The sequence below is a fragment of the Lolium rigidum genome, chromosome 1, assembly GCF_022539505.1.
Source record: "Lolium rigidum isolate FL_2022 chromosome 1, APGP_CSIRO_Lrig_0.1, whole genome shotgun sequence".
NCBI lineage: Eukaryota > Viridiplantae > Streptophyta > Magnoliopsida > Poales > Poaceae > Lolium > Lolium rigidum.
The window spans coordinates 86,669,120-86,688,386 of NC_061508.1; the positions used below are offsets into that span (position 1 = coordinate 86,669,120).

Below are 19,267 nucleotides of genomic sequence, written 5' to 3' on the forward strand. Positions count from 1 at the left end.
ACCATGGCTAGGTGAGAGAAAAATATCATGGTTAAGTTGTCTCCATTTAGTGCGGCCGATTGTTGGGGGTGATCTACCCATGTACTAATAGAAATTATTTTCCCAAAAAGGCAATCACGTGGATGGGCGGAAGGTGGTAAACACGAAACCAATTGCCTCGAAAAAGAAGGAAGCACGGCATCATGCCATCAGTAATGCCACGGGCGGCGCATATCTCCACCGTTGTTTTACATTGTGATTCGGTTAAGAACCGCGCGGATATGCACCGATTATTGCTCGTATATTCCGACCCCAAAAAATGTACATAATGTACCTAACTTTCATTTGGGATTCGGGTATGCAAGGCACGGCATATATGCACAAACAACAATCAATTACCACTCGCAAGGGCGGGGCGGTTGTAAACACATAACCAATTGCTTTGCAGAAAAAAAGGGAACACGGAACCGCATCATCACCATTGCCATTTACGAGTTGATTCCGCGAGGGCCCATATCTATACCTTTTTTTGTTGTGATTCGGGTTCGCGTGCTAGGACAGGGCCGGTGGTAAGCAAAGAACCAATTATCTTTAAAAAAGAAGGAACACGTCATCACATCACCACTATTATTGTTTTATGAGCTTATATTGTGTCTGACGCATACCTCAACCGTTGTTTTCGTTGGGATTCAGGTACACAAGGTGTGGCATATATGCACAACACAACAATCCATTATCGCTCGCATATTTCGACTCCAAAGAAAGATCTACATAATGTACCCAACTTTCATATTCGGCCGCTTGCAAGGACGGGGCGTTGTAAACACGGAACCAATTGTCTTGAAAAAAGCAAATGAAGGGATCACATACATCATGTCATCACTATTGCCGTTTACGAGCTGATCCAGCGTGCGATGCATATCTCTATATTGTTTTTCACTAGAATTCAAGTACGCAAGTGCGGCATATATGCACAGCACAACAATCAATTATCACTCGCATGTTTCGACCCCCAAAAAAGGTCTACATAATGTAGCTACGATCCATATTCGATCGCGTGTAAGGACAGAGCGGTGGTAAACACGGAATCAATTGCCTTGAAAAAAAAAAGGAAACACGACTTCACATCATCACTACTGTCGTTTACGAGCTGATCACGCGAGTCGTGAATATCTCTATGTTGTTTTTCATTGGAATTCAGGTACACAAGTGCGGCATATATGCACAACACAGCAATCAATTATCACTCGCATATTTCAAACCCCCAAAAAGGTCTACATAATGTACCTAACTTTCATATTCGATCACGTGCAAGAATAGGATGGTGGTAAACACGGAACCAATTTCCTTGAAAAAGAAAAAGAAGGAAACACGACCTCATGTCATCACTAATTTCATTGGAGTCTCACAAAAAATGGTATATTTTCGATTAGCTCCATGTATAAAGCATTATGCCTCTCTTCCCAACCGGTACGAAATAATAAATACATCTGGAAGATGAAGATATCTCTCAAAACTAAGGTCTTTGCATGGTATCTTCGTCGAGGGGTGATTCTTACTAAAGATAACCTTGTAAAACGTAACTGGCAAGGTTGTACGAAATGTGTGTTCTGTCACGAAGAAGAGACAATAAAACACCTTTTCTTCAACTGTCGAGTTGCTAGATCTATATGGTCAATCATTTAGATAGGTTCTACCTTATACCCTCCTCGTAGCACTGCAAACATTTTTGGTAGTTGGCTAAATGGGGTGGATTCTAGGTACAAAACGATTATCAGAGTGTGAGCGATTGCGGTTGCATGGTTGCTTTGGCTATGTAAAAATGACAAGGTTTTTAATGATAAAAGTTCCTCTCTTATGCAGGTCATCTACCGGTGTACGAATTTGCCCCGTTCATGGTCGCCACTTCAGCGTTTGGAGGATCGCGGCCTCTTTATGGAGGTGTCTACACGATTGGAGAACATGGCCACGGAGTTTATTTACCAACATGGGTGGCTGCATAGTCGGAGGATTGAAGCCAACGGAGCGTCATAGTAGCTGGCTTTTTTAAAGTTTCTTGTGTATCATGTCGATGAATTCTGGACTTCTGAACGGTTGTGTGCATCATAATTATGCAGAGGCTGGGTGTAATGCTTAAAACTATTTTGAGTAATAAAGCACCCCTTATCGAAAAATGTCATCATGGCGCATATCTGTACATTGTTTTTCACCAGATATTAGGTACGCAACGTGCAACATATATGCGCGCACAACACAACAATCGATTATGGTTAACATATTTCACCCCCCAGAAAAGGTCTACATAATATACCTAACTTTCATATTCGATCGCGTGCCGGGACGGGGCGGTGGTAAACACGGAACCAATTGCCTTTAAAAAAAAGAAGGGAACACGACATCACATCATCACTATTGCCGTCTACGAGCTGATCACGCCATATCTCTATGTTGTTTTCATTGGAATCCAGGTACGCAACGTGCGGCGTATATGCACGACACAACAATCAATTATCAGGGCCTGTCAATTATTGCTCGCATATTTCGACTCAAAAATGTCTACATAATGTACCTAACTTCCATATTTGATCAGATGCATGGACAGGGCGGTGGTAAACACGAACCAATTGCCTTGAAAAAAAAAAGGTAACATGTCATCAGGCCATTAGTATTGCCTTACTTTTAGCTGATCCTGCGTGTGCTGCATATCTCTACTTTTTTTCAATGGGATTCGGGTGCACGGGGTTGGATGGCAGGCCTGGTAAGATCAATGCGATAATCCCTCTTGAAGATGGAGTCGAGGAAGACACCGGTAGCAGCTGTGGCGTGTGCGTTGGCATGCGTTGAGAGTTTGATTGACTGGATGTGCTTCTCATCTGCTATTGGGCTGCCTGGGAAGGCATTTTTTTAGATGATGTAAGTTGGTGTATTGTCACCCTCCTTATCTACTGTAGGTTTAGCGAGGTGGCTTCGAGTTTTGATCTTTTGTATTGCTTTTTGTAAGGTGTTGTGAATAATCTAATAAAAAAACCGTGTGTATCCTTTAGATGCAGAAGCTGGAGCGATATTTCCCCATTTCGAAAAAAAAATTGATTGTCGCTTGCATATTTCAGCCCCACAAAAAGGAGTGCATATAATTTATCGAACTTCCATATTGAATCGTGTGCATGGACGGGAACACGGAACCGCCATGACTAATCACGAGAGAGTTTGAATTTGCATTTGACACCGTGACACGACGAGGAGAAAAGAAATAGATGATGGCAGATGCAGCGAACCTTATCTGAGACCACGTCCGTTCCAGGGGTCCAACCGCAAAACTCCCCGCCCAGACGGGTATAAAACGAGGGAGAGCGCGGGCATCCGAGGGCAGCACCAGCACACAACTGCCACAGCCCACAGCCGCGGCGCCACATATCTCTCCTTCGGCCAACCCGGCGAGCCGCCGCCGTTGTTTTTTTCCATTCAATTTGATCCGACTTCGGAAGAAGATGACGGTGGGAGCCGGGATCGCGGTCCAGGAAGACGGCAGCCTGGTGGCGCTGGGGGCCACGGTCCTGACGGAGGTGCGCGACAATGTGCTCGTCACGCCGGCAGCCGGGGGCGGGATGCTCGACGGCGCCTTCCTCGGCGTTCGGTCCGCTCCCGCCGGCAGCCGCAGCGTCTTCCCCGTCGGGAAGCTCAGGTGAGCGGACAGGAGCTGCGTGTGTTGTTCGCTTTCTCTGCTGTTCCAGAGCTGTCTGTTTTGTCCTTTGCGTTATATTTTCTGTTTAATAATAGTCCTAGTATGGTTTATTTGATGCCTGTCATGTGCAAGAATCATCTGTAGTTTGCAATCTTGTCTTGTCTGCGCTCTTGGTAAGTAGGAATAGTAGTTCCTGGAAAGTAAAACTTCAGAATGCGCAGTAACTTTTTTTCACACTTCTGTAAAAAGAGATGAAATTCGGAACACTTCACAGTTTGGTGTTGTTCGCTTCTTGTTTGTTCCTAACATTTAAAAATGTTTTTTCGCCTTTCCAAAAAGTTTGCAATCTTGTCTTCTCTGCACTCTTTGTAAGTAGGAATAGTTTCCTGGAAAGTAAAGCTCGGTAACTTTCACAAAAAAAGTACAGTAACTTTTTTCCTCACATCCTTAAAAAGAGACTAGATTCGCTTCACTAGAGGTGGAAGAAGGTGCAAGTGCAACAGCTGTTCAAGAAGAGATGCTGGTTGTTGGTGACTGCATCTTCGGTAGTACAGGATAATCGTTAACTCAACAAACTAACATTACTAAACGGTCTTCCCCCAATAAGAGAAAGTAAACAACCAATGAAAGCTTAGCTAGCAAAACAGAAGTCATCGATTATGACTTGCCTTGCAAAATGAATACTTGATAGAACAGACCTCCTGCAGTTCATCATAAAGAATAAAGGAATTAGCTGTACTGAATAATTATGTAAGCCATGGCATGCTTGTGTTGTAGGGACCTACGATTCATGTGCACGTTCAGGTTCAAGATGTGGTGGATGACGCAGAGGATGGGCTCGTCGGGCCGTGACATTCCCGTCGAGACGCAGTTCTTGATCGTCGAGGCCGCCGACGGTGCCGGGGACGAGCAATCCGCGGTGTACACCGTCTTCCTCCCAATCCTGGAGGGCTCATTCCGTGCTGTCCTCCAGGGGAACGAAGATGACGAGCTGGAAATCTGTTTGGAGAGTGGTAAGTAACTGACAGAAGGATCACAGAAACATCTCTTCATCCAGTTCAGGTTCAGCGTAGCTGTTTCATGATGTATGGTAGTGACTCTTGTTTTTTTTTTTTTCTGTAATTCAGGTGATCCAGCTGTGGAATCATTTGAAGGCACCCATCTAGTTTACGTCGGTGCGGGATCGGATCCGTTTGAGGTCATCACAAACGCTGTCAAGTATGTCAATGTTTTCTGCATTTGATCTTCCTATTTTAGTTCCCTACAGTTCTGCAGATCAAACTTGCCAAGTACTAATTTCCCTGAATGAATTGCTTTCTCGCTGACGCCAAATGAATTGCCTATTTGCAGAGCTGTTGAGAGGCACTTGCAGACATTCTCTCACAGGGAAAAAAAGAAGGTACCTTCTTCAAGCAATCCTACATATTAGCATCTGCATGTTGCATCCTTACTACTCCAGGGCCTGTAACTCTCACCTTTCTTCAGATGCCAGACATGCTAAACTGGTTTGGCTGGTGCACATGGGATGCATTTTACACTGATGTGACATCTGAAGGAGTTAAGGAAGGACTACAGAGGTGTTTTACCGGTCTCTTATATTACCGCCGACAATAATGCTTATGATATGCGAATTATACCGAAATTCTACCATTTATTTTTTGTATATTTTCCAGTTTGGAAAAGGGTGGAGTAGCTCCTAAGTTTGTCATAATCGATGACGGATGGCAATCGGTCAGTATGGATCCAGCAGGAAAAGCATGTATAACTGATAATGCAGCCAAGTAAGCTACCTAGAAGAATTCATGCTCTTGATAAAATTGCTAGACCTTTAGTTGTGATCACTGATATATGACCGTCCTCTGCCTATAGCTTCGCAAACAGATTATACAATATCAAGGAGAACCACAAATTTCAGAAGAATGGAAGGAAGGGTCACAGGGAAGATGATCCGGCAAATGGCCTCGCCCATATTGTCAGTGAAATCAAGGGGAAACATGAGCTCAAGTATGGTGTTGCTTGTCAGTGTGCTGCCTCGTCATGCATCATGATAAAATTTGTGTCACAGTACTCATATTTCCTATTTTTTAAATGCCAAAATTCAGGTATGTTTATGTATGGCATGCGATCACTGGGTACTGGGGTGGAGTAAGACCCAGCGCTGATGGGATGGAGCATTATCAATCCAAGATGCAATATCCTGTCTCATCACCAGGAGTTCAGAAGAATGAACCATGTTTGTTCATGGACAACATAGCAGCAAACGGCCTTGGCCTTGTGAACCCTGACAAAATATTCAGCTTCTACAATGAGCTCCACTCGTACCTCGCGTCTGCTGGTATCGACGGCGTGAAAGTAGATGTGCAAAACGTTCTCGAGGCCTTAGGTGCTGGTCATGGTGGAAGGGTGCTTTTGGCTAGGAAGTATCAGCAAGCTCTAGAAGCTTCCATTGCTAGAAATTTCCGTGACAACGACATAATATCATGCATGAGTCACAACACTGATAACTTATACAGGTAAACTTATTTTGCTCATGAAACTATATTTATAGTTTGGCGCACTTGCCTGAAAATATTTTCTCAAAAATTAAAGTTGCCTGAAAATATATTGTTGGTGATTTACATGGTCCTGATTTTGCCACAGTTCGAAAAGAAGCGCAGTAGTGAGAGCCTCAGATGATTTCTGGCCTAGGGACCCGGCTTCACATACCATACACATTGCAGCTGTCGCCTACAATACCGTGTTCGTTGGAGAGTTCATGCAACCAGATTGGGACATGTTCCATGTGAGTAAAAGATCTCTACTATTAGTACATTCTTGTGATCTGATGATACTGTCAATCATCATAATGTCTGAACTTCTATTTTTCCCTGTTGTGCTGACAGAGCGTCCACCCCATGGCGGAATACCACGCCGCGGCACGAGCAGTGGGCGGTTGCGCAATATACGTCAGGTAACAAAACATCACTATAGAGTACATGATTTTCAGTTTTTTCATGTGCTGAAGAACAACACGTTGATGCTAACCCTGTGTGTGATCATGCAGTGACAAACCCGGAAACCATGACTTCGATCTGCTGAGGAAGCTCGTGCTTCCTGATGGATCGATCCTGCGAGCCAAGCTCCCCGGGAGACCGACCAGAGACTGCCTGTTCTCCGATCCTACAAGGGATGGCAAAAGGTTAGCAGTGGACAGACTTGTACTAGCAGATCCATTTCTGGTGCAGCTCTGAACTGATATGAACCGTTTGGTGTTCACTGCAGCATTCTCAAGATCTGGAACCTGAACGCGCACTCGGGCGTGATCGGCGCCTTCAACTGCCAGGGCGCCGGCTGGTGCCGAGCAGGAAAGAAGAACATCATCCACGACCTGCAGCCCGGGACGATCACCGGGGCCGTCCGGGGGCAGGACGTGAGCCGTCTTCCGGAGGTCGCCGGCGACGGCTGGAACGGCGACGTGATCGTCTACTCGCATGTAGCAGGAGAGGTGACCGTCCTGCCGAAAGACGTCGTGTTGCCGGTGACGCTGAGGCCGCGCGAGTACGAGGTCTTCACCGTGGTGCCCCTCAAGCGGCTGCCGACCGGCGCCTCCTTCGCGCCGATCGGCCTGATCGGGATGTTCAACTCCGGTGGGGCGGTGACAGGGGTGAGCGACGGTGACGATGGCGGCGTCGAGGTTAAAGTGCGGGGCGCAGGCACGGTGGGAGCCTATTCCTCAGCGAGGCCGAAGAGCGTGGCTGTGGATTCCGAGGCGGTCGATTTCTCCTACCACGACGGCACCGGCCTGGTCACCTTTGAAGTCGGCGTGCCGGAGCGGGAACTCTACTCGTGGACTGTCTCGATAGAGTACTGAGACCTGATGCTTGGGGTGTGGCAGACTGACGGGAAAGGGATGGGAAAATAATTCTATGGGACCTGACTACATGAGAAGTTCAGACGAAGGATCTGAACGTTTCTGAAGAACAAAAGATGGATTATGACTTCTGAGAATTTCATGGTCGTATACTAATGGGAGAACGGCCGTGTACTCTCAAAATAGCGAAGACACTAAGCCTGCCTTGGTGGAGCTGTGCTGTTTTGTTCTTGCAGAGGTTGCATTGTGTTGCTTGTGATTTGTTTTAGGGTATTTGACAATTGACATGTGCACTGAGAGAAATAAGAGGACATAGTGGACACTAAACATTGTGTATGAATCGGAGGTTAAGTGAAAAGATTGATTAAATGGTGGTTTTTAGCCGTGATGGTTTTTTGTTTTGTGTGATATGTTCTACAATATTTTGAGAACTTTTAGCATCAAAACGACATGGAAGCCCTCGGCAGTGAATGTGCTGAATGTTGATCCTTTTTAATAAACAAACCTGCTATTTTTTATTGAATAGATAAAATGTGTACAGGAATGATTACAGAAATTGGAACGCCTAGCCAAAGATAGGGCCCGGTCTCATAATTACTTCGCATTTTTGGTTTAGTTAATGTCAAAGTAGGTAAAGTTTGATTAAATATTTAGAAAAATATCATCTGAATATATTGTGCTAGATTTTTTATAAATATATTTTCATATTATATACATTTAATATTATGAATGTTTATATTTTTACCTACATTTCTTGGTTAAATTTGCTAAATTTTAAATTTGACTGAACTTAGAATGCGAAGTAAATAAAAACAGAGAACACTGAAGATGCTTAACAAGATCGTGGGCCTCAAAATTTTGAAGCTATACCCACATGAACAAAACTACAATCTTGAAAAGAACAACTTCTTTCCTTGATCTGTCGAACTATTGATCTGTACTTTCAACTAGTTTTTTCATACTCCCTCTATTCACAAACAAATAAACATATACTTTTTTAAAAAAATGGACTGAATCAGAAAATGCATAGGGATGGTGCAAGCCTCCATTTTTTTAGTTCCACCATCTCCAATGAGCTAAGTGTATGTAAAAATGAGAAAATCATGTCCGAAATGTTATTGTGTTTGATTTCCGTGCATTGAGAAAGAAGAAATTTTCTGTAAAGTAAAATATATATACTAAAAGATAGAAATACACTCTTTTCTAGACATATTTTAAAGAAAGTGATTACGACATTGCAATCAGATACAACCCGTGTAATAGGCAGTGATTTTTCTTTTGTTGAGAATCAAGACATGGAACGTACTATATGTTAAACCGAAAATACCAGGATGAACCCGGGTGAATGTGCGTGTATTTTTTTGTTAAATTATACGTATAAAATTTAAAATAGCATTTTTAAAAAAATTCTTCATAATGGGTTGCACGCGCACCCGGTTTCATGATTTTGGACTGCCGTTAAACCTCTCCATTTCATGCTTTTGGACTAGCCCAGCCCGGTCCAGCCATCGGGGCAACATTTTAGGCCCAGGCCTAGGATTTTTAGGCCAAGCCACAGGCCGGGCTGCCCATGACCAGAAGTAATGCGTAAGGGTGAAAATAAATAATGCAAAGTGCATACACGTACGCCGCCACCGCCTGGGTTCAAGGCCGGTGCACCTCACCCGGCCAGACCACTGGTGCGCTCTATCCTCCGTCCGTGCCGCGCAATGTCGCTCTCGTTCAGATCATGCCCATGATAGACCATGCAGTGTCCATTCTCATCTCACGGTGGCAGGATCCATTTGCGTGGTCCGGCAAGCAACTACAGTACAACTCTTTGAGTATATTTTCACTTGCTCTAAGAACCGTGTGGATCTGCACTCTCTTTTTTAGAGTAACCGCGTCAGTTCATTTATCAATATCCAATTTTCAATCTATAGGTAGGGGACATGAACTCCCCTTCTCACCAGCTGGACAGATACCCACCCAATTTTGTTGGGACGGCACCTGATTCGAGATAATCTAAAGTAGACACGACCATCATGCACTTTCGAAGTACTTTATTTAGCATCACATTCACGTGAATGTAAACTCAGCTACGAATATTTCCTTCGGAGCCAGCTTGTTTTGTGGTCATTGCATTACAGCATCTCTAGTGGCGCCTTCATAGAGGCAGTGGCGGACGCAGATTTTTTTTTTTGCGCACCCCCCAAAATGTGAAAACCTTTGCATAATGAAGTAATGAACAATGTACAAGACAAATTCATTGCATTGGAGTTCAACACATATATCAAATATGCACGATTACAATACAAATAGTTCAAAATATTGAAACATGACTTTTTCTAAAAAAGTAGCGCAATTTGGCTTTTTCTCTTCATTTATACGGAATTGAAACATTGAAACATTAATAATTTAGCAATTTTATGTGTTCTTCAATCTTCATCATATAAGACTTAACATACACTGATACAACTAAACAAGCATAAGTGCATAACGAGAGACAGAGAGTCATATACTCATATGCACAAATCGGCCGCTCACTTCTTCCGGAATCCGGAGTTCGGTCGCAGGGGCGGTGCCTCCGCATTCAGCGATCTTTGCGGCAAGGTGGCCGGCGGCCGGGGCCGGCGGTCGGCGCGCGCGACGGGCGGGGCATGGGGCTGATGGGCGGGCGGTTAGGGCGCGAGTCGACGGCGAGCGTGGCCGACGGGCGATAGCGGCGGGCTCGGGGCGGCGGCGGGGCGGCGGCGGTGAGTGGCGGCCGGGGACGGGGTGGGGAATCGGAATCAAGGCCTCGTGCCTCGTGGTCGTGGTCGAGGGGAAGTGCGGCTCAGGCCGGGTGCCGTATCCGGGATGGCGGGATGGGCTTTTTTTCATTTTTTTCCATGGGTATATGTTTTGGGCCAGCAGAATTTCTGGGGGAGCCACGGCCCCCTCGGCCCCCCCGCTGCGTCCGCCAATGCATAGAGGCCGAGACGGGCGTTTGGGCACGCCAGATTGAGCGGCCACGTACAGGGACACTTTTGCCTAGTCATGCACCCAATAGGGTTTATATAAAAAAATTAGCAAATTTTAAATTTCGGTCATTTTTCGTTATATTTTACAAATATGAATGAAAATTCAACTAAATTTAAACGAATTTAAACCTAAACTATACCCTACCCATGACAGCCTCCACCACCTCCTCCTTCGGAGCCGTCCTCCTCAGATCTTAGAGTGGTGGCAAGGGTGGTTGAGCTTGCAGTTGCTCGTCATGTTGGCGATGTACTCCAAGACAGCGTCGAGGGTGCACCCTGGCACCCCCCTACCAGCACATGTGTCCCTCCTGATTCCTGTTGTGTGTCGCCATGGGGGCGCCGTCATGGCAGACGAGCTCGAACTCATGCCCTTGGTGGAAGAAGCCAATCGAGTGACGGAGGTCATGGGACGCCCAGAGCCACCCGTTCCGCTCCTCCTCCGTCAGGGCGTCACGGTGGGCGTGCACCTCCTCCGTCCACCGCATCATTCCTGGGTGTGCTGAGTTGCCAGCCTGTCGGAAGCCTTGTGTCGGGAGACACGGGGTGCCCATTGCGATGCAAGCCCCATGCCTTGTCGATTGTGATGTCCCGTGGGCCAAAGCCATTTTTTGCAATTGATCTTGTTGCACTCTCGACGATGGAGGATGTGGGCGGTTCTAGACGATGGCTTGCGTCGCCGCTTCTATTGACATGCGAGGCAGGTGAGATGGTCACTATGCATTTACGCCGACACGTGGGATTCCTGCAGGCCGCCGCGTGGGGGAGACACAACTTTGACGAGACGCGTCCCCTGCCGCGGCTTAAGGAACGAGCAAGGTATCTACACTACTTATCTACACTATATACTTAAAAAAGGAGGAACATGTTCCTTATTCTGCCTACCTCTCAATACGTCTAAGTTTTCGTCGTCACAAGCCATACGTCGAGTCCTTTCGCCGTCCTCCATCGATAGCACCCAAATGGGCCAAAGCCCAACAAGCGCTTCGTCTCTAACCTACAGTCTGATCCCTCGCTTTGTCTCTCCTCAAACCCCGCTCGTCGCCCAGTCCTCTCACGCTGGGGAGATTGATCTGGACGATCTCATCGGCCTCATGCGGAGGAGGGTCCTAGCGTCCCTAGCCCGCCGACCTCTCCCATCTCCCCTCAGCCTTCGATCCGCGACGTGATGGGGACGGCTGGCTCGTGGCGGCGGCGAGGCCCTACAGAGGTCGATCCAATCTAACCTGTATGGCTCTCTACGACAAATCTAACCTGTATGGCTCTCTACGATCCTGTTCTATTTTGAACCTCTTCAGATTGGTTTATTGAGCGAAGGACGAGCTATACGGTTACACCGATGGCTGCTTGAAGCATACCAGACGTTGTCAGTGACACTAGGACGGAAGGCCACAATTTTTGTTTGATTGGTCGCTGGTGGCTATTGCATCCACGCAACATGCACTGAACTCAATATACTTGGATTTCATTGCCCAAATTATTGTTCTTATGTGTAGAACGTCGGTACTACTCTGCAATTTGGCCGAATTGGATACAATTTCCTGATGGTATGTGAGCAGTCGGTGTAGTCCGCTCAGATGTGTCTCCCAATTAGCAGTGAGTGGTTATAATTCAACTTGGGATGTTGAACAGTTGATGTGCTTCTTGCACTGCATTGTCCAGTTTTCTTGTTGCCATTGGCGCTCTGCCACAGCCCCACCCAGCGACCATTGGGCTGATGTGCTGTGCATGGATATTTTCACCGTCGATGCATCTTTCAGGTTAATAAGGTAGTTAGTGTGGTACTGAATTGAGGTTTAACTTTTTTTTAAATAGTCATTCTTCCGTATGATGGAGAAATATTTGGGAATATCATTTATTTCTGGACTTCTTTACCATCAATTATTTTTGTGTTTTAAATTATAACTCCGAGTTATCAAACCTCCACTGCATTGAATGGGTATAGCCTGTACATATGGTTAATTGGTGAATTTTATGTGAAGTGCAATATTGTAACTTCAGTGCTTTCTGTTCAGTTAAGCTCGGTTGCTACTTTAAGTTCTGCTCACTTGTATGCAGGATGTAAACGCTGTGCTTATGTGGCTCAGAGGTTTTTGAATCTGATTAGGATTTTGGGCGTGCAAGAGTTTACAACCAATCAGGGACTAAGAGATAATTCAAGAAGCCATTAAGAGCTGCTGTCTACGCCCACTGACTACCTTATTTGCTAAGCATCTGTCAACTACCCTAACATACCCACTGAATGTGTTTTCTGCAATAAGTGCCGAACAATAGGAGTATTTTTTCCATTGTATTCTACTAACGACTCACATTATCCTGATAAACTTGAGAACTTCCTTGTGTATCCAGTACGGTTGATTGAATCCATTCATTGGATTTTAGCTGTGTAACTTTGTATGAACAGTATCCATGATTTGTGTTCAGGAATGGAGACTCAAAGATGGATGGAAATCTCATTGCTTTGTGTTTTATGTAGAAAAGAGTATCTCCTGTAGTAATCTTTAATTACTCTGCGATTTGTGTTTAGGAATAGAGACTCAAAGATGGATGGAAAAGGAGACAGATGGTATCTTGCGTGTAGGGTTTGCCAGCTACTGTTCATTTTTTACACTTAATAGCTTAGTCAGCAAAACTATTTCAAAAAAATGCAATACATATTGGAAGCAAGTATCTTTCTTTCTATGATTTTTATTGTGTGATATTAGTATTCAACATCTTTTCTGCTGTATTTAGTAACGACGCCGGAGACATCCTGTGGTGGCGGCATCTGAACCTGCGACCCATGCGCCCCTAGCTGCACCGACCAATGACCAGACGCCACAGATGCTTCTTCTGCCCAGCTCCAGCCACCGAAGGTAAATTCTCCACTGTAAATTTAGATGATAATCGGTGATGTTAAATGTGGCCTTTCAACACCTTTGGCTGGGAGAAAATTTGGTCCATGACTCGTGGATGTTAATGTCAGGTATGGATGAGTTGTTACTCTACATACATCCATCCATCTCAGATTAAAGCAAAGATGCTTTGAGGTCTGTGCTAGAGGTTAAATTAAGAGGTCATGGTACTACTACAACTTATGTTGTGCTAGCCAATGCTACATGAAGCAAGAGCGGATGTAGGTAATAATCATTTTTGCACATAGATTAGTCAATATTTGCACTGTCATGTTTTCCTTTTTCTATTTCCTGAAATTCTAGGTTGCTCACTGTCCAAATTGAACTATCTGGATATATAAAGTGTAAACGAATGTGATGTCATGATCTTCTTGCTAGCAAGAATTTGAACTTAGCGTATCGTTTTTGGATTTGAAGGTTATTTATGTCATCCAATACAACCACGATCCCATTGCATGATTTTCATCGCAAAAGAGGGGGCCTATCATATACTGACAAATTAAGTATGGAAGTTATGCAAGTGCCATGGAATGGGTTGGAAATTTGAGTTATGATGCACTGATAAATATAAAACAGATCTCCTTGACTTTATCACCTGTTGAATTCCACATATTGTTTATGATTAGTAGTATAGGGCTACTATAAGCTACAAAGCACCATATGGTAGTTGAAAGCCCATCACTTAAATTTTTTATGTTATTCTGGTCTGCATTACTTTTCAAATATTCTCCAAGTGTATGATAATCAGAACTACATATAGGTTATAAACACACTAGGGCATTCTCTTTTTAATGAATATTTTGGTTTCAGAAAATGATACTCATACTCCGGAAAGCATTATTCTCTCCTAAGGCAAGCCAAATCCGTTGTACGGCATATACTTCCACAGGTGCATTACCGAATTTTCTGGTTAAATACATTACAAGATGTTTCCCGCGATCAGTTATATCAATTTTTGCACCCCCAAGTCGACCATGATAACAAAAATGTATCCCTTCCCCCATATTTGGCTAACTGTCCATTATTCAGGCAGGTACCCTTCTGTTGAAAATGCCTAATTATGTGTTCTCTTCAATCTATCAATAGTAAGAATTGGTGCCCATGCCTGATTTTTTGCTGTTGAACTGCATGGGCTCCTGTACCACTAGAATTGTTCAAGCTATAATTAGGAAGTTGATTGCACAAAGGTAATATAGCAAATTATCATTTACAGCTTCACTCGAGGCTGTAAATGATAATGTAACAGAGCTTTGTATGTTGTAAGGCTTAACTATTTGGAGTTGTTGACTTGAGTGAAAACAGAAAAGTAACGTTTAGCAATAATTAAATTCTCCTATGTACTGAAATTTTGTATTCCCTACTACCACTTCACTGTAATGGTTTTCCATGTTTTATGTCCTCTACAATCGAATTGTTTCTGGATGGTTGCTTGTGTACTCATGAGGTGTTCATGTTCTATAAATTTCCAAAATATTGGCTAAGTCTACTGCATGGTTCTAACAACCTAATGGTTATGTTATACTACATGGTCAATGCAATTCGGTTTGCTAGCCAATTTTTTTTTTGGGTTGGATATGCCAGAGACAAAAATAGAAAAAACTGAACTCTCACCGTACTAATCTGCTATGGTGGAGGCACTATCTGCTTTAACATCAGAACCCACATGTTTGATATGACAATCAATTCGAGTTATTATGTACTCTGCAAGTGCACTAGAAAATGGCTATTTGTAAGCATGGTAGGATACTATAATTGTATATTTGTGAACTAACCCACCATGCTACTCTATTTCACTTTATAGAAGGATTGCATCAGCGAAACCACCCATGCATATCCTCACCCCACTAAAAGTATCAACTACAGTAAGACACATCCTTTATTTCAAGAGCCACCAAAGGCGATCGGGTTGGGTGTTGCTTCCTAAGAGATGTTGATATTTGTGGGTCTCGAATTGCAGAACTGCAAGAATATATCTTGCTAAGACCCAGGCAATTCAGTCTTGATATGATGGTATAAGAAGTTGTTGAAGGTTACAGCCAGGAGCATCGTGTATGAGTGGTAAACTAAACGTGCAATCTATTGGTGTTCAGGGCTTCATAGCACGATCCACAGCCCTCTGTTGTCTTAGCATTTGTAGGAAACTTTAGGAGTTGGCAACGATAATATCCTCTATTCGCACCCATTTTCTTGGTTTTCAAGGTCATCCTCTTTTGAAGCGGTTAAGGAATCGCTGCCTAAAAAAGTTAGCATCCGCACCACTAAACTATCGACGGAGTTTTTTTTTACCACAACTATTATTGAAGATTTGCTAAGTCTCTTTTGTATGTTTGAAACAGAAGGCTAGGATCCAGGCTGTATGTGGATGTATCAAAGTGTTGTTTGAACTAATCAGAAAAAGTTTTCTTTCAGTTATACCTGTGTTTTTGCAGCATCTACGTTTTGTGAGACAATAGTACATCCAAAAGGAGAGGTTGTTGAGTTGACAGTTATGACGGTCTAGAACATATGTGTGGGACTTACCATAGAAGAGTAACAAGAAGGCCTAGAACTACGCAGATGCGCAATATTGTTGTCTTGTTATCGTGTTTGGTATTATCATGTTGTATATCACTGATTTATTTTGAATTTTATAGTGAGTTGTGAATTATATATATGCATTGAGAAATGAAATTTGAGAACCCGTAGCAACGCACGGGCATTTTTACTAGTTTTATTAAAAGTTGTCCGGTGTCTTTTTTTTGTTGGACCAACCGTTGTGCCTATGACATGATTGGTCTGCCTGTCGGTATCCTATGTGGCGGGGGCAACACCTTGTAGACGCTCCCCTGTGGGTTGGGTTTGGCCTAGAGATGCCAGACAGTTTTTGGGCCACATTGGACCCAAACCAAAACGTTTTTGAAGACGATGGCTGGATGCGTTGTTTGTCTAGCGCCCCCATACGTCTTTTGAGGCGCGAGTGAAGATGCTCTTACACTCCTTTTTGTTTCAGTATTATAATCTACATTATACATATTTTTAAAACAAATTAGCAAGTCCTTAATATTTAGCAAAGAATTAATGAAAGGAAAAAATTGAGGTCAAAATGTTAATTCAGAATTCAAAACATGAAAGATCACAGGAAGCAACACTATCTGGCCGTCCAAGTCAAAGGTGGGGTGCTCAAACTACCATGTCAGTCAATTATTGCTAGGTAAATGGGTGGCCAAGTTATTAACGGAGGATGGGGTTTGGCAACAACTAATGCGGAAAAAGTATGTAGGCTTAAAGGCGATTTCTCAGATTTTTTGGAAACCAAGAGATTCACACTTATGGGCTGGCATTATGGAAATTAAAAAGCATCTTTTCCAATTTGGCCATTCTCTATTAGAAATGGGGCAGAGATAAGGTTTTGGGAAGATAGATGGTTGGGAACAATCACTCTTCACAAACAGTATCCGGCTTTGTACAATATTGTTCGTCATAAAGGGGATACCTTGAAGAAGTTGGGGGAATCTTCTCCTCCCTCTGTGACGTTCAGAGGCGATGTTATTGGTCCCCGACTACTTGCTTGGAATGAACTGCTTCAACGGTTGGATTCAATCCAGTTGGGTCAGGGGACTGATGTGTTTCGAGTCTCACTAAGAATGATGTATTCTCCGTAAGTTCCATGTACAAAGTATTATGCATCCTGACTCAACCGATCGTAAATAATAAAAACATCTTGAAGATGAAGATACCGCTGAAAACAAAGGTTTTTGCATGGTATCTTCGTCGAGGGGTGATTCTTACTAAAGATAACCTTGCAAAACATAACTGGTAAGGTTGTACGAAATGTGTGTTCTGTCACGAAAAAGAGACAATAAAACAACTTTATTCAATTGCCCGGTTGCTCGGTATATATGGTCAATCATTCAGATAGGTTCTACCTTGTACCCACCTCGTAGTATTGCAAATATTTTTGGCAATTGGCTAAATGGGGTGGATTCTAGATACAAAACGGTTATCAGAGTGAGAGCGCTTGCAGTTGCATGGTCGCTTTGGCTATGTAAAAATGACAAGGTTTTCGATGATAAAAATTCTTCTATTATGCAGGTCATTTACCGGTGTACAGCTTTGCTTCGTTCATGGTCGCCACTTCAGCGTTTGGAGGATCGCGATCTCTTTATTGAGGTGTCTTCACGGTTGGAGAATACGGTCAAGGAGTTTATTTCCCAACATGAGTGGCTGCATAGCCGCGGGATCGAAGCCAATGGAGATTCAGACTAGTTGACTTTTTTCCTTTCGTTTTTCACATTATTCTGTGCTACATACTAGACTATCAAACGGCTGTGTGCATCCTGGTTATGCATAGGCTGGGTGTAATGGTTGAAATCTTTTGAGTAATAAAGCGCCCTTTATCGAAAAAATATCAGCAATTATTTTTTTGTACCGCAGGAGCTTCTGTTTACCGATCTAATCCAATGGGCAAAGAAATCGCAGATCTTTGCATCATTGTTTGTTTCTAGTGCCTCCAAGCGAGTTACATAGCTGCAGTTCTCCCGATTGGTCGGCTTTTTTTTTTTTTGTTTCTTGAGGGTGATTGGCCGTTGTAGGAAGCAACAAACCCTATTTCGTATTGCCTTTTGTTTTCTTATGAGTGATGAGAAACGTTTCACGTACTAGGAAGAAAGCCGTTTGATAACCTAACGTGTCCCTGGGGTTTTCTAGACCCCTCCTTGTAAGAAAAAAAAAACTAACGTGTCAGCGTCGTCGACTCGGATCCATGTGGAGTCCCGATTCGCAGTCTGGAGGCATATATGCATCGCACATTTCACCCGAAAACAAAAGGTGCATTGTGGGGGAGATGATAAACACGGAACCAATTTTATAGAAAAAGAAGTGAGGACGGCATCAGCATGCCGTCTACTAGCTGATTCCGTGTGTGGTGCATAGCTCAACCGTTGTTTTTCAATAAAATCTGGGTACGCAAGACGTAACATATATGCACAATATAACAATCAATTATCGCTCACATATTTCGATCCAAAAAATGGTGCACGTAATGTACGTAATGTACTCAACTTCCATATTCGATCGCGTGCATGAACGAGACAATGATAAACACAAAACCAATTTCCTTGAAAAAGAAGGGAGCATGGCATCACGGTATCACTAATGTCGGTTACGAGCTGATCCCCCGTGTGGTGCACATCTTCACCATTGTTTTTCATTGGGATTCAGGTAGGCACGAGGCGACATATATGCACAACACAATAATCGATTAGCACTTGCATATTTCGATCCAAGAAAGGTGGACATAACGTATCTAACTTCCATATTTGACCGCGTGCATAAATGGGACGGTGGTGAATACGAAACCAATTGCCTTGAAAAAACAATGGAACACGCGACACCACGCCATCACTATTCCCGTTTATGAGCTACACACACGTGTGGCGCTTATCCCTACCATTGTTTTTCACTGCGATTTGGGTTAGTAAGGCGCAACATATATACACACACTAAGAAAGTCCACTTCTCGTCCTTACACTCTTGGGAAGTTCACTTTTGATCTAAAAAATTGTTTTAATTTAGAATGAAGCTTGAACTTTCAAAATAGTTCACTTTTCATTTCTTTTCAGTTGAGTTGAGCAAATCGTTGACGTGGAAAGAAAAAATAGTGAACTAACCGAATTGGTTTAGAACCAGCTAAGATGTTGAACCTAATGTCTTAATGCGAAAAAACAACAAAACCCTTAGGTCTCTGAACCAATCTCTCGCTTGATTTCTCTCTCGTTCAATTCATTTTAAGCGTTGCGCATAAAGGCATGCTTGCTTGTCCATCAGCATCGCTCCACCGCTCTACCTTTGCACAATTGTCTTGAGTTTTTGGCCACCATGATAA

The 19,267-nt window shown here is 43.6% G+C and overlaps 1 protein-coding gene and 1 long non-coding RNA gene across 2 annotated transcripts; both read left to right on the forward strand.

The window, feature by feature from the left end:
* Nucleotides 1-3,357: 3,357 nt before the first annotated feature.
* On the forward strand, nt 3,358-7,892 carry LOC124690165 (probable galactinol--sucrose galactosyltransferase 1). Its single transcript, XM_047223617.1, has 12 exons — nt 3,358-3,661; nt 4,439-4,674; nt 4,789-4,879; nt 5,012-5,060; nt 5,147-5,238; nt 5,335-5,442; nt 5,531-5,665; nt 5,764-6,174; nt 6,302-6,443; nt 6,544-6,611; nt 6,705-6,839; nt 6,923-7,892. Exons 1-12 carry the CDS (start codon nt 3,468-3,470, stop codon nt 7,509-7,511), a joined length of 2,250 nt encoding a protein of 749 aa, XP_047079573.1. The 5' UTR covers nt 3,358-3,467; the 3' UTR covers nt 7,512-7,892.
* A 5,379-nt stretch (nt 7,893-13,271) lies between these two features.
* LOC124690271 lies at nt 13,272-15,134 on the forward strand. Its single transcript, XR_006998772.1, has 3 exons — nt 13,272-13,365; nt 13,476-13,629; nt 14,215-15,134. It is a non-coding gene; the product is annotated as an uncharacterized LOC124690271 (long non-coding RNA).
* The last annotated feature ends 4,133 nt before the right edge of the window (nt 15,135-19,267 follow it).